The sequence below is a fragment of the Cherax quadricarinatus genome, unplaced genomic scaffold, assembly GCF_038502225.1.
Source record: "Cherax quadricarinatus isolate ZL_2023a unplaced genomic scaffold, ASM3850222v1 Contig153, whole genome shotgun sequence".
NCBI lineage: Eukaryota > Metazoa > Arthropoda > Malacostraca > Decapoda > Parastacidae > Cherax > Cherax quadricarinatus.
The window spans coordinates 54,022-66,812 of NW_027195179.1; the positions used below are offsets into that span (position 1 = coordinate 54,022).

The window sequence follows — 12,791 nt, forward strand, 5'->3', positions numbered from 1 at the left end:
TTTCATATGAAAAAATAAAAATGGGAGGAATTCTTGGACACTGTGGACAAGTTTCAGACAAGCGCTCTGGACAGTGAAAGAGTTAGTATATGTATAATATATGTATGAGTACACACATGTGTACATGTGAATGTATAAACTGCTGAGGCAATCACCTGGCAATAATTGGAGTAATTCTTGTATTGTTAACTTTAAAAAATACCAAATCAGGGAGGGGTTGGTCTCCCTTTCATCACATGGAAACCAATCGAGTGATCTTTATGACAAAAGTTATTCTACATGAAAGGAAATGCAGTAGACTAAAGCACTATTAAAAAATAAATAATTTAAATTCAGATAAACATTTAACATTTATTGTACGTTTCATATAAATTAACGAAGGATAGTCCCTAAAGAGGCTCCTTGTGGTTTCTTGATGGTGAGGGGTTCTTCATCCAAGGAATCAGACTTGCCCCTTCTCTTCCTTGGACTGATGCTGATTAATTCCCACTTCCCAGGCAATGACCCCTAAAGGTTTAGTGCTTGCCCCTAATAAGAATACAGCCTCTCCTCCTTTAACGATGGAGTCCTGCTCCTAAGACCACGTTGGTAAATGAATTCATTAAGTGAGGAGCATACTATAATAGTAGTGGGTTTGTGTCAGCCATCTTTGATATTGTTTTAATGTCACCTTTGCACCATTTACAACATTTCTGGTATATTTTTAAATGTTTATACAGTATTGTACTGTATATTGTAATAAACAGAATAGAGGAAATTAGCTCTGATATACATTATTTAGGTATGCACACTGGTCAGAGAGCCCGTTGTAAGTCCGAGTCGTCGGTAAATGAGTACATCGCTAAATGAGGAGAGGCTGTATTCATTATAATAATCCTTGATGCTGGGAGGGGATGACTCTTTATCAAAGAAATTGGATTTGTCCTCTCCTTCCCTGGATTGAAAATAATTGCTTCCCATTTCCCAGGCACTATGTTTCATCAGGGTTTAGCACTTCCCTCTAAATATAATAATTAACCCAAGACAGTCAAAACAATTCAACTTATTTCCATGTTTTGAAGGGTATCACATCCTGAAACAACTCATACAATATTTCCAAGTATTTAGTCTTTGAAGGAAAAATTATTTGTGCCACTTTATTCTGTCTTCAGCAATGTTTGGTGATGCATTTCCCCAAACTTCAATTATTAAAACACCTTGAAGCACACATGACAAGAAACTAGTGCACATATAGTTCAACAATGAAAACCAAGAGAATTTCGAAACTATCTTTATCCAGCATTGATAAACTATAAAACTTATATATCACTGGTCCAGTTACATTGCTGTTGCTGACAAGTGATAAATTTTTGCCAGCTTCAACACACAACAAAAATCATTAAATTACAATCTGATACTGTTCCTTTTTCTTTTATTTTACTAGGTAGAATAAACTCTAATATTTTTTATTCAAAATTCTGTCACTCAGGAAAGTTTATTTCTAGAAATACCATGGTTTTGGGTTAAATTTGACAATTCACAAAGTTTAAGTCTGATAAGCTGAAATGAGGACAACAGATTTTTTTTTTAGTTTTATCATGTCTTCAAATTAAATGAGGCAAGGAAATGCATGTTTTACTTTATATGCAAACCATTAACATGTTACTCACCTCTACAGTTACAGTGAAGACTGGGGCATGGGATGGCCCTTCCATACCAAGCATGTTATACACAAGGCCAGGACGAAGTTCATTCAGCGTGCTGATAGGGTTCTTTGGCTGGGGAGGACCTGTCTTTCGCCTTTTAGTAATAGGTTCTGAGTGAATACCAAAAATTATATGAATATCTACTTCACAGTAACATCTGGAAAGCAATCTCATACCAGTTTTGTTAAGTGTTCTTTTGTGGTTTGATATCACTGCAAAAATTAATTTTAAAAAGCACTTTGTACTTACTGTACACTGATAAATATGCAAATTAAAAATAACCATTTTTAAAATGTACAATCCTTTTAAATTAAATGCTACAAGTATGTGATTATCATTTTAAGAAAAGCTTAGAATGCATTAAGGTATCAGTGGAAGTAGTAGTACAGTGGATCCTTGGTTATAAGAATTAATGTAAATACAATTAATCCATTCCAGACAACCAAAAATATTCACAAAAAATAATTTTTGTAAAAATTAATTATAGTTTTACATACACAAAACAATGAGAACTAAATATAATAAATACATGAACAATTAAATCACTATTACATACCTTTATTGAAGACTCTTGTTGGCTCATGGAAGATAGTGAGGAGGAGAGAGGGAGGATTTATTGTTTGGAAGGGGTATCCCCCTCCATAAGGACTTCAGGTATCAAAGCCCTCTCTGAGGTTACTTCCCTTCTTTGTCTTTTAATGCTACTAGGACCAGCTTGAGTGTCACTGGACCCCTTTCGCACAAAAAATCTGTCCAGAGAGGGCTGTTTCTGGCGTCTCTAAGATTTCCCTGACGTGGGACAAGGTTTTGTCACTGAACACGTTACAGATATGGCTTGTTTCAGCTTCGTCAGGGTGATATTTCTCCACAAAAGCTTGTACCCTACTCCACACTGCACAAATCTCCTTAATCTCTGAAGAAGGCACCTCCTTCCCTCCCTCTTCCTCCTCTGAAGCAAGTTCCTCAGCTGTGGTCTGTCACTATTCCAGATGAAGCTCTTGCAGCTCTTCAGTAGTTAGCTCTTCAATGTGGCTCTCCACCAACTCTTCCACATCCTTGCCACTAACCTTCAACCAAATGGACTTCCCCACAGACACAACAGATTCCGCAACAGGCAGGTCCTCAGGGTCAGCCCCAAATCCTTCAAAATCCCTCTCTTGGACACAATCTGATCACAATTTTCTCCAAGCAGAGTTCAAAGTCCTGGAAGTCACTCCCTGCCAAGCTTACTTATAAGGTTTATGGAATGGAGGATATTGAAGTGATTCCTCCAGAACTCTCTTAGAGTCAAGTCAGTGTCCGAGGTCACTTCAAAGCACCTTTGAAACTGCTTTGGTGTAGAATTTTTTGAAGTTAGAAATTACCTGCTGATCCATGGGCTGGATGAAAGGAGTGGTGGTAGGAGGTAAGAACTTCATTGTTATAAAATAGAAGTCTCTAAACAATTGGTTTTCCAAGTCTGGAGGATGAGCAGGAGCACCGTCCAGTACCAGGAGGCACTTGAGTGGCAATTTATGTTCCAGGAGGTATTTTTTCACACTGGAGGCCAAACACATCATTGACCCACTTTGAAAATGTGCCTTTTGACCCATGCCTTATTATTAGCTTTCCACATCACACACAATCTATTCTTGACGACATTGTTTTTCTTGAACACACTGGGATTTTCAGAGTGATACACCAGTAAAGGCTTCACTTTGAAATCCCCACTAGCATTAGCACAGAACAAAAGAGTAAGCCTGTCTTTCACAGGCTTGTGTCCTGGCAGTGCCTTTTTCTCCTGCGTACTGTAGGTCCTCTTGGCATTTTCTTCCAAAAGAGGCCTGTTTCGTCATAACTGAACACTTGTTGGGGGAGGAATCCTTCAGCCTCTATGTACCCCTTGAATTCCTGCAAAATTTTTTCAGCCACACATTTATCAGAACTTGCAGCCTCCCCATGCCTTACCACACTGTGTATGCCACTATGCTTCTTTAATCTCTCAAACCTGTCTTTGCTGGCCCTAAATTCACTAACAGCAGCACTTGTTCCAGGCATTTTCTTTACAAGATCTGCATGCAACTACCTTGCCTTCTCACAAATAATAGACTCCACAACACTATCTCCCGCTAATTATTTTTCGGTGATCCACAACAACAATAACTTCTCCACATCCTCCATTATTGGTGACCTTTGTTTCGTTAGCACATTTACTCCTTTTGCAACATTAGCTTCCTTGATTTCTACATTCTTTGCCAGGATAGAAGTGATTGTTGATTTGTTTTTCCCATACATCCTGGCAAGTTCTAGCACTCGAACACCACTCTCATACTTTTCAATAACTTCTTTCTTAAATTCCATCATGTTTCTCACTTTCTTTACCAAAGGAACTTTACTAGGAGCTTTCTTTGGGGCCATGGTTACTTATTTCGCAGTTGCACTTAATCAATAACCACAAAAAACAATAGATTATAGTGAAATGTTTGGATGAACAAGCAGAAGCTTCCTCACTTGCCCAGAGACAAAGCCAGACTGACACACAAGCGGATGGCGGCAGCATGTTGATGCGTCCCATACAGCTGACAGGCGAAATAACAACCAATAATAGGAAGCCGAAAAAAAGGTCGATAACCGAGGGTCCACTGTATATACGTATATGTCATAGTATATATACTTTTACACAGAGATGCCTATTTACATGTATGTCATGATACTTTTATTTAAAGGTGTTACTGTCATAAGGTAATTTACTATAGTCAGTAAAGCATTTTAAAATCAGATTTTTTAAAAAGTATAGTTTAATACAGTGGACTAATACATAATTTGATTCATACACAATTTATTGGTGGTGTGTCTATTTACAGTTTATTCATCAAACATTATGCACATACATAATTAAACAAAACTGTTGTCCAGAGGGCTGAGGAAGGGTTGTTGAGGTGGTTCGGACATGTAGAGAGAATGGAGCGAAACAGAATGACTTCAAGAGTGTATCAGTCTGTAGTGGAAGGAAGGCGGGGTAGGGGTCGGCCTAGGAAAGGTTGGAGAGAGGGGGTAAAGGAGGTTTTGTGTGCGAGGGGCTTGGACTTCCAGCAGGCATGCGTGAGCGTGTTTGATAGGAGTGAATGGAGACAAATGGTTTTTAATACTTGACGTGCTGTTGGAGTGTGAGCAAAGTAACATTTATGAAGGGGTTCAGGGAAACCGGCAGGCCGGACTTGAGTCCTGGAGATGGGAAGTACAGTGCCTGCACTCTGAAGGAGGGGTGTTAATGTTGCAGTTTAAAAACTGTAGTGTAAAGCACCCTTCTGGCAAGACAGTGATGGAGTGAATGATGGTGAAAGCTTTTCTTTTTCGGGCCACCCTGCCTTGGTGGGAATCGGCCAGTGTGATAATAATAATAAAATAATTAAACAAGTGTTGTTAGGTAAAAAGACAAGTGCAACTAATGCCACAATATATGTCACATTAGCTGCACTTAGTGTCCTTTTGCCTAACGTATTGTCGGGAATTCTATGAACATTATTATACAAGTGTTACATGCACAATATGACACTCCAAAAGATCCTTATTTTAGACAAGGTATTAAATTTCTTTTAACAGTCCAATTAGGCACAAGCAGAGCAAGGTCTGAGATCACATTCTCAAAGAATGTTTATATTACTATGTGCTTAACCCTTTCACTGTCAAAACCCCTGCTGACAAACTTGCTCTCAGTGTTGAAGAATTTAAAAAAAAAAAAAATCTTATGAGATGATAGAGAATTTTTTTCTGATGGTAATGACACCAAAAGTATGAAATTTGATGTAAAACTTACAGAATTACGCTCTCGCAAAGTTAGCAATCTCAGCAATGTTTACACATCGGTGATTCCTCCCACTCTGAGCAATATTATCGGCCAATTCCATTGTTCCAGTCGACCAAACTCATAGCTATTTCACTAGAACTCCATTTGTTCTACTGACTGAATACAAGAAACTGCCCATTTACCAATACAAACATTCTTACCACTAAAATAATATTTTCTCTGTTCATCAGCCACATCTCCAGGCCCCTCTTATATTACGCTTGCTTTCCATTTTGAATTTTCATTCACACAAAAAATAGAAGATTTACTGTTATGCAGACTACTGCATTATGTAAAAATGGTATAAATAATATCAGCGCATTTGTGAAAGCATATCAGACCAACCAGTTGACGTGTATTGGGCACACAACGTGATTTATTTACTCCTGAATACTGGCAAAAATCAAACATTTCTGCTACTTTGAGCCCAATTTCAAAGTACTTTTAGTCTGCAAACCATTCAAAATCATCCCTATTTCTGTAAATAAGCTTCAATTCTATCAAATGAGACCAAGAAAACAAGAATACAACCATAAATACCATACTAAAATACACCACAAAGTGTTTTAAACCAAAAACAGGGTCACTTTTTTTTCTCATGCACTGCGTGCTGCAGAATTTTTTTTTATACTGCACACACTGACCACTCAAGACCCATTCTCTCATATGTAGGCCTACCAGCTTTCTCCCACAAGATCTGAAGCCACTAGAATTTTGGTGTAATACTACGGGACCGACAATGGTTTGCAAGCCATAATATTACGGGGCCGACAGTGAAAGGGTTAAGGATGTACAGTGGTACCATGACTTACGAGTGCCCCAACTTACGAGTTTTCCAAGTTACGAGCAATTGCTCGGTCAATTTTTTGTTTTGAGTTGTGAGCCAAAATCCGTGTAACAAGCGAAAAAAAAAATATTTACTAAAAATGACATCTGGCAAGAACCCTGGCCTAAATGGCATGAGAGGTGGTTTTGGGACCTGATACTTGTAAAACAATGCTAGTGCGTTGTCCTCACTGGAGGTAATCGTTTAATTATCTTTAGTTATGCTACAAAAAAGTAAAGTTGGTAAGTTTTTGACATTTGCAAAATATCTTGCCCTTTACTCCCACACAAATTCCCAAATATTTGGAATATTTCCAATATTCCACAAGCCATTTGTAGAACATCTAGGTAGTAGGTTGGTAGACAGTAACCACCCAGGGAGGTACTACCGTCCTGCCAAGCGAGTGTAAAACGAAAGCCTGTAATTGTTTTACATGATGGTAGGATTGCTGGTGTCCTTTTTTCTGTCTCATAAACATGCAAGATTTCAGGTACGTCTTGCTACTTCTACTTACACTTAGGTCACACTACACATACATGTACAAGCATATATATACACACCCCTCTGGGTTTTCTTCCATTTTCTTTCTAGTTCTTATTCTTGTTTATTTCCTCTTATCTCCATGGGGAAGTGGAACAGAATTCTTCCTCCGTAAGCCATGCGTGTTGTAAGAGGCGACTAAAATGCCGGGAGCAAGGGGCTAGTAACCCCTTCTCCTGTATAAATTACTAAATTTAAAAAGAGAAACTTTCGTTTTTCTTTTTGGGCCACCCTGCCTTGGTGGGATATGGCCGGTTTGTTGAAAAAAAAAAAATTGTAGAACAATCATTTTTTATGATTCCTGTCAAAATTATTGCATTTACAATAGACCGTCATTTAACACAGTAGTTACGCTCCTGAAAACTCTATATGTATTAGACAAAACCATGTTAGACGAACAAAGAACTCATGGGAAAGATAGAGTTATGTTCCTGGGAGCCCCCTAAAAGCCAAACAACTTTTTTTTAGATCTCCAGATCTTACAAAATGAAAGTGAATATGTAACTGTATAAAGGTAGTAGGTTGGTAGACAGCAACCACCCAGGGAGGTATATACTACCGTCCTGCCAAGTGAGTGTAAAATGAAAGCCTGTAATTGTTTTACATTATGGTAGGATTGCTGGTGTCCTTTTTTCCGTTTCATAAACATGCAAGATTTCAGGTATGTCTTGCTACTTCTACTTACACTCTGGTTACACTGCACATACATGTACAAGCATATATATATACATACTCCTCTGGGTTTTCTTCTTTTTTCTTTCTAGTTCTCGTTCTTGTTTATTTCCTCTTGTCTCCATGGGGAAGTGGAACAGAATTCTTCCTCCGTAAGCCATGCGTGTTGTAAGAGGCGACTAAAATGCTAGGAGCAAGGGGCTAGTAACCCCTTCTCCTGTATATATTACTAAATGTAAAAGGAGAAACTTTTGTTTTTCCTTTTGGGCCACCCTGCCTCGGTGGGATACGGCCGATTTGTTGAAAGAAGAAAGATGTAACTGTAGTGTATTGTCATATATTACTGCTTAACATCACAAATGCAATAGAAATAGTAGTACAGTGGTCTCTCAATAATCGTCCGGCCTGAAAGTCATCCATTTCGGAAATAGTCGCGTTATTTCGTCGAAACATTGACTCGCAAATGGTCCGTTAACTCGCTAATCGTCCTTCGTCCTGGACTCGTACTCACGGCTCTGAGCGGCGTTGTCCTCCCTTCCCAGCCAGTGTGCCATTGTTTACCAGTGAGCGACGGTCTCCTAACGTGTTCATACAAAATATTTCATAATATTCCATTCATGTTAGTGCTTGCAAGTGCTAAATAAGCTACCATAGCTCCAAAGAAAGCTCCTAGTGCCAAGCCTTTGGTAAAGAAGGTGAGAAATACGAATGAATTTAAGAAAAACATCATTGAACAATATGAAAGTGGCGTACGTGTAGGCGAACTGGCCAGGATGTATAACAAACCCGTACAACCATATCTTCCATCATAGCCAAGAAAAAAGAAATCAAGGAAGCTGTTGTTGCAAAAGGGGTAAATATGCTGACAAAAATGAGATCACCAGTACTCGAAGATGTTGAGAAGTTATTATTGGTGTGGATAAACAAGAAACAATTAGCAGGAGATAGTCTTATGATGTCGCTTATTTGTGAATAGGCTAGGCAGTTGCATGACGATTTGGTAAAGAAATTGCCTGCAGCTAGTGGTGATGAGAGTGAATTTAAGGCCAGCAAAGGCTGGTTTGAGAGATTTAAGAAGCGTACTGGCATACACAGTGTGACAAGGCATGGTGAGGTTGCCAGTTCGGACCAAAAAGCGGCTGAAAAATATGTGCAGGAATTCAATGAGTACATAGAGGCTGAAGGACTGAAACCTGAACAAGTGTTCAATTGTGACGAAACAGGTCTCTTTTGGAAGAAAATGCCAAAGAGAACCTACATTGCTCAGGAAGAAAAGGCACTGCCAGGACACAAGCCTTTGAAAGACAGGCTGACACTCACGTTCTGTGCTAATGCTAGTGGGGATTTCCTCCTCCAGTCTTCCATACACTAAGAAGAATTGCCAATAAAGGTAAGTGTTATGCTGATAAATTTTTCATTCATCATGTCCCATTGTATTGTTTATGTACTACTTCTATATTTCATGTAAAATATTTTTTGGTTTTAATACTTCTGGGTGTCAGGAACGGATTAATTGTGTTTACATTTCTTATGGGGAAAATTGATTCGAAAATCGTCTATTTCGATAGTAGTCCCACTTCCAGGAACGGATTAAGGACGATAATTGAGGGACCACTGTATTTCTTACCTTAAATTGTGGGTAATGGTGTTTGTGGATGATTGTGAAGAGAGTGGATATTGATGGTGTTGCCCTACTGGGCTGAGGTGGATGGTTGTTGGTTGTCAGCAGAAGTGGATGGTAGAGGTTCTGGTAATGAAGTCAATGGTTGTATTGGAGTGTGCATAAAGTCAGTGTGCCATTCAATCAAGTCAGTAAGCTATTCAGTCAAGTAAGTCATTCAGTCAAATCAGTGCCATGATTGCTTGGCAGATTCACCATATGGCAATGAAAATAAGAAATATGTACAGTAGGGCCTCACTTATTCGGCAGGTTAGGTTCCAGGCTACTGCCGGAAAGCAGACTTCGCCGAAAAGCAGAACTCCATTTTTTCCATTTATAAATGCATATAAATGCCAGATAACAAGTTTACACTAACATATTAAGTTAGCAATAGAACTAGGCATTAAAAAGTAAAATACACACACAGTACACTCATTATTTACCTCAAAATATTTCTAGTCTTAACCCTTTGACTGTCACGGCCGTACATATACGTCTTACGAGGTACAGTGTTTGACGTATATATACAGGTCCGCCATCACAAATCCGGCAATCAGTTATTCGGCACTAATTTTGGCTAGCATAATTTCAAATTTCCAGGGTCGCCACACCAACCTGCTGGTACTGTTTGGTGGCGCTACTTGCTGCATAAGTCATTCCAATTTCTTTTTCTCCATTTATTGTTTTAACCTGCTTACTTTTAGCCCTAGCCATGGTTCCAATGAATAAAAGAAATGTTTCTCATTATGTAAAGCACCTACACAGTACATTATCCATCAGGTGGCTTTGAAGCCACTGTCGGTTGCCATGAGCTCAGTCTCATGAAGCAGGAGAATATGCTTTATTATTATGCTAATATCAACACTACAGCTTATTTGCCTATCACAATTGATCTAATATGACATAAGAAACAATATAAATAACATAAAACATTTTAAATACTTCAGAATGAATAATATTTGGCATAACACCGAGTAGTTCAACAGAGTTATGAAGAGGATATGGTATACAAATACCATTCTCCTATCCTTGTCTTGGAGGCTTATATATTTGAAAATGGAGTGCAGCACAGGGCTAACTATGATATACACTCGTACTCCACCATAAACATGAAACAAAAAAGTTTTCTCTCTATAGATTATCACACATAGCAGCATATGTGTAGAGAACCTAGGATAACCCCAAAAAAGTCAACGTGGCTTATTTTTAGTACCTGGCTTGGGTTAGCCATATATGATTTTTGGTAAATATTCGATTCCCAGCCAGGGTAGAAACATTAAGCGTATTTCTTTACACCTGTTGTCTATGTTTACCCATCAGTAAATGGGTACCTGGGTGTTAGCCGACTAGTGTGGGTGTTATCCTGGGACACTTACCTAATTTTCTTGAAATACTCAGCATAACAAGTGCCTTTCTATACAGTAGTATGTCACTGATGTCAGCTAGGCCTGTATACCTTGTACATGTAGTAAATAAAGATATTATTATTATTATATTATTTTCTCAGTTGTTTGTTGGGTTATCTTATTCAAACTTGGGCAATGTATGATGGAAAGATACTTCTTCACGTACACCAAAAATGAAAGAAATCAGACCATAAATAGCAGAGTTCACTTCTCAGCCATTAGCGGCCGCTTAGCGGTATATTTTTGTATGGTTGTTATGGTTATGTTCTCATGTTTTCGGTCTCATTTGATAGAATGAAAGATATATTACAGAAATAGATATGATTTTGATTGCTTTCATGACGAAAAGTACCTTGAAATTGCGCTCACAGTAGCGAAAATGTTCTATTCTTTAGCGAAGCTCAAGAGTAAACAAATGACGTCACCGTCCAATACCTGTCCGCCTGCCAGTCCAAATTCCAGTAAGGAGTCAAGAATGGATTGACATTATTTATACAATTATTAAAATAATGCAGTAGTCTGCATAACAGTACTCTTCTATTTTTTTGTGAATAATAGAGAGATGTGCTCATGGAGAATGTAAACAAACCAGGTGGCATGCACCATATTTGAAAGACCACTTGCCGTATAGAGAAGTTTTGGTCATAATTTGAGATCGCCGTATTAGCGGAATGCCGTAAGGCAAAACGCCAAAAAGCGGGGCCTTACTGTATGTAAATAAACACATTGAGCTTCCTGAGTATCGTCGTCCTACACGTGTATGAACCGAATTGAAGGATGGGAGGGTGGTGTTGGTGGGTGTGGGTGGCTAAGGGAGGCGGGGGATGGCATTGCAGCAGGTCTCCCCCATTGACACAATGGTGTAACTCACAGACCATACCGCCCGGCAGCATTCAAAATTTTTCCCCTCCCACAACCGCGTTAAACTAATTTTTCAAAGTGTTAAACAAAAATATGCCGCAATTCTTCAATCGTGCTACATCCAAAACGTGCAAGACAAAACCATGTTAAACGACAGTCTACTGTACTTCAATAATAAATAGTGGGCTTCATGAAATAAGTCAATAACTTACTTCTGAGATATTCATATATCACTGCACTAGTGATCTAGTGCAGTTAGCCTCTCAAAACCTCAATTTTCTCTTACCCAGGACCAAAGAACACATTATAGGAAGGAGCAGTAATGATTTTATATGCTCGGACTGGTCCTGGACACTCACCATATTATGGTTATTTTATTCACTCTAGAGTGTATATCATGTTTCTATGTTACTTATAGTGTTTATTATGTCATAAAATAAATTCTGATAGATAAATAAGCCGTAGAGTTGATATTAGCATTATATTGAAGTATTTTCTCCTGCCCCTGGGGTTGATTTTTGGGGGATGGAACGGATTAATGGCATTTCATTTAATTTCAATGAGGAAAATTGATTTGATATACGAGCAAACTGAGTTACGAGCTCGGTCATGGAATGAATTAAACTCGTCAGTCAAGGTATCACTGTATTACAGCCATAAAAGTTACTATTTGGTATTCCTACATTGCTTTTCTATGAAAGTAAATCTTTTGCACATGTATGAATACACACCCTCATGTGAGTTCTCTTCTTTCTGTCTTAATAGTCCATGTCTTTGTAGTGTTTCCTCTCAAATTACAAACTGTAGGTAAATGGGTTAAAATCCTTCCTCTGTAAACAATGTGCATCAGCAGCCACTATTAAAATACTGAGAGCAAGGGGGGCTAGTAACCCTATCTTCCACATCAATTACATTCAAGACAATGAGGAAATTTTAAAGCAGGGTTGTTTAACCCTTAAACGGTCCAAATGGATCGACGTTCAAATCCGTAGTGCTCCAAAAGTAGATCTATGTTTTTTTACATATTTTCAAAAATAACAAAAAAAAATGTAGATAAAAGTTTTTTACACATTTTCAAATGTAAAAAAAAAAAAAATGATGATGTACACCTACCATCCGACTTACGACCGAGTTTGGTTCCGAGAAACCAGTCGTAAGTCGAAATGGTCGTAAGTCGAACTTTACTACTGAATACAGTAGGGCCCCACTTATACGGCGGGTTAGGTTCCAGGCTACCGCCGTAAAGCGGAAATCGCCGTAAAGTGGAACACCCTTTTTTTCCACTTATAAATGCATACAAACACTAGATAACAAG

At 38.4% G+C, this 12,791-nt stretch overlaps 1 protein-coding gene across 3 annotated transcripts in view; it reads right to left on the bottom strand.

The window, feature by feature from the left end:
- LOC128686632 (Adenosine deaminase acting on RNA) overlaps positions 1 to 12,791 on the bottom strand; it is a 60,006-nt gene that overhangs the window by 33,666 nt on the left and 13,549 nt on the right. For all 3 annotated transcript variants that reach the window (XM_070080116.1, XM_070080117.1, XM_070080115.1), the window contains exon 3: positions 1,650 to 1,795. In XM_070080116.1, coding sequence (XP_069936217.1) covers positions 1,650 to 1,795 — 146 coding nt within the window. The remainder of the gene's footprint in view (positions 1 to 1,649; positions 1,796 to 12,791) is intronic.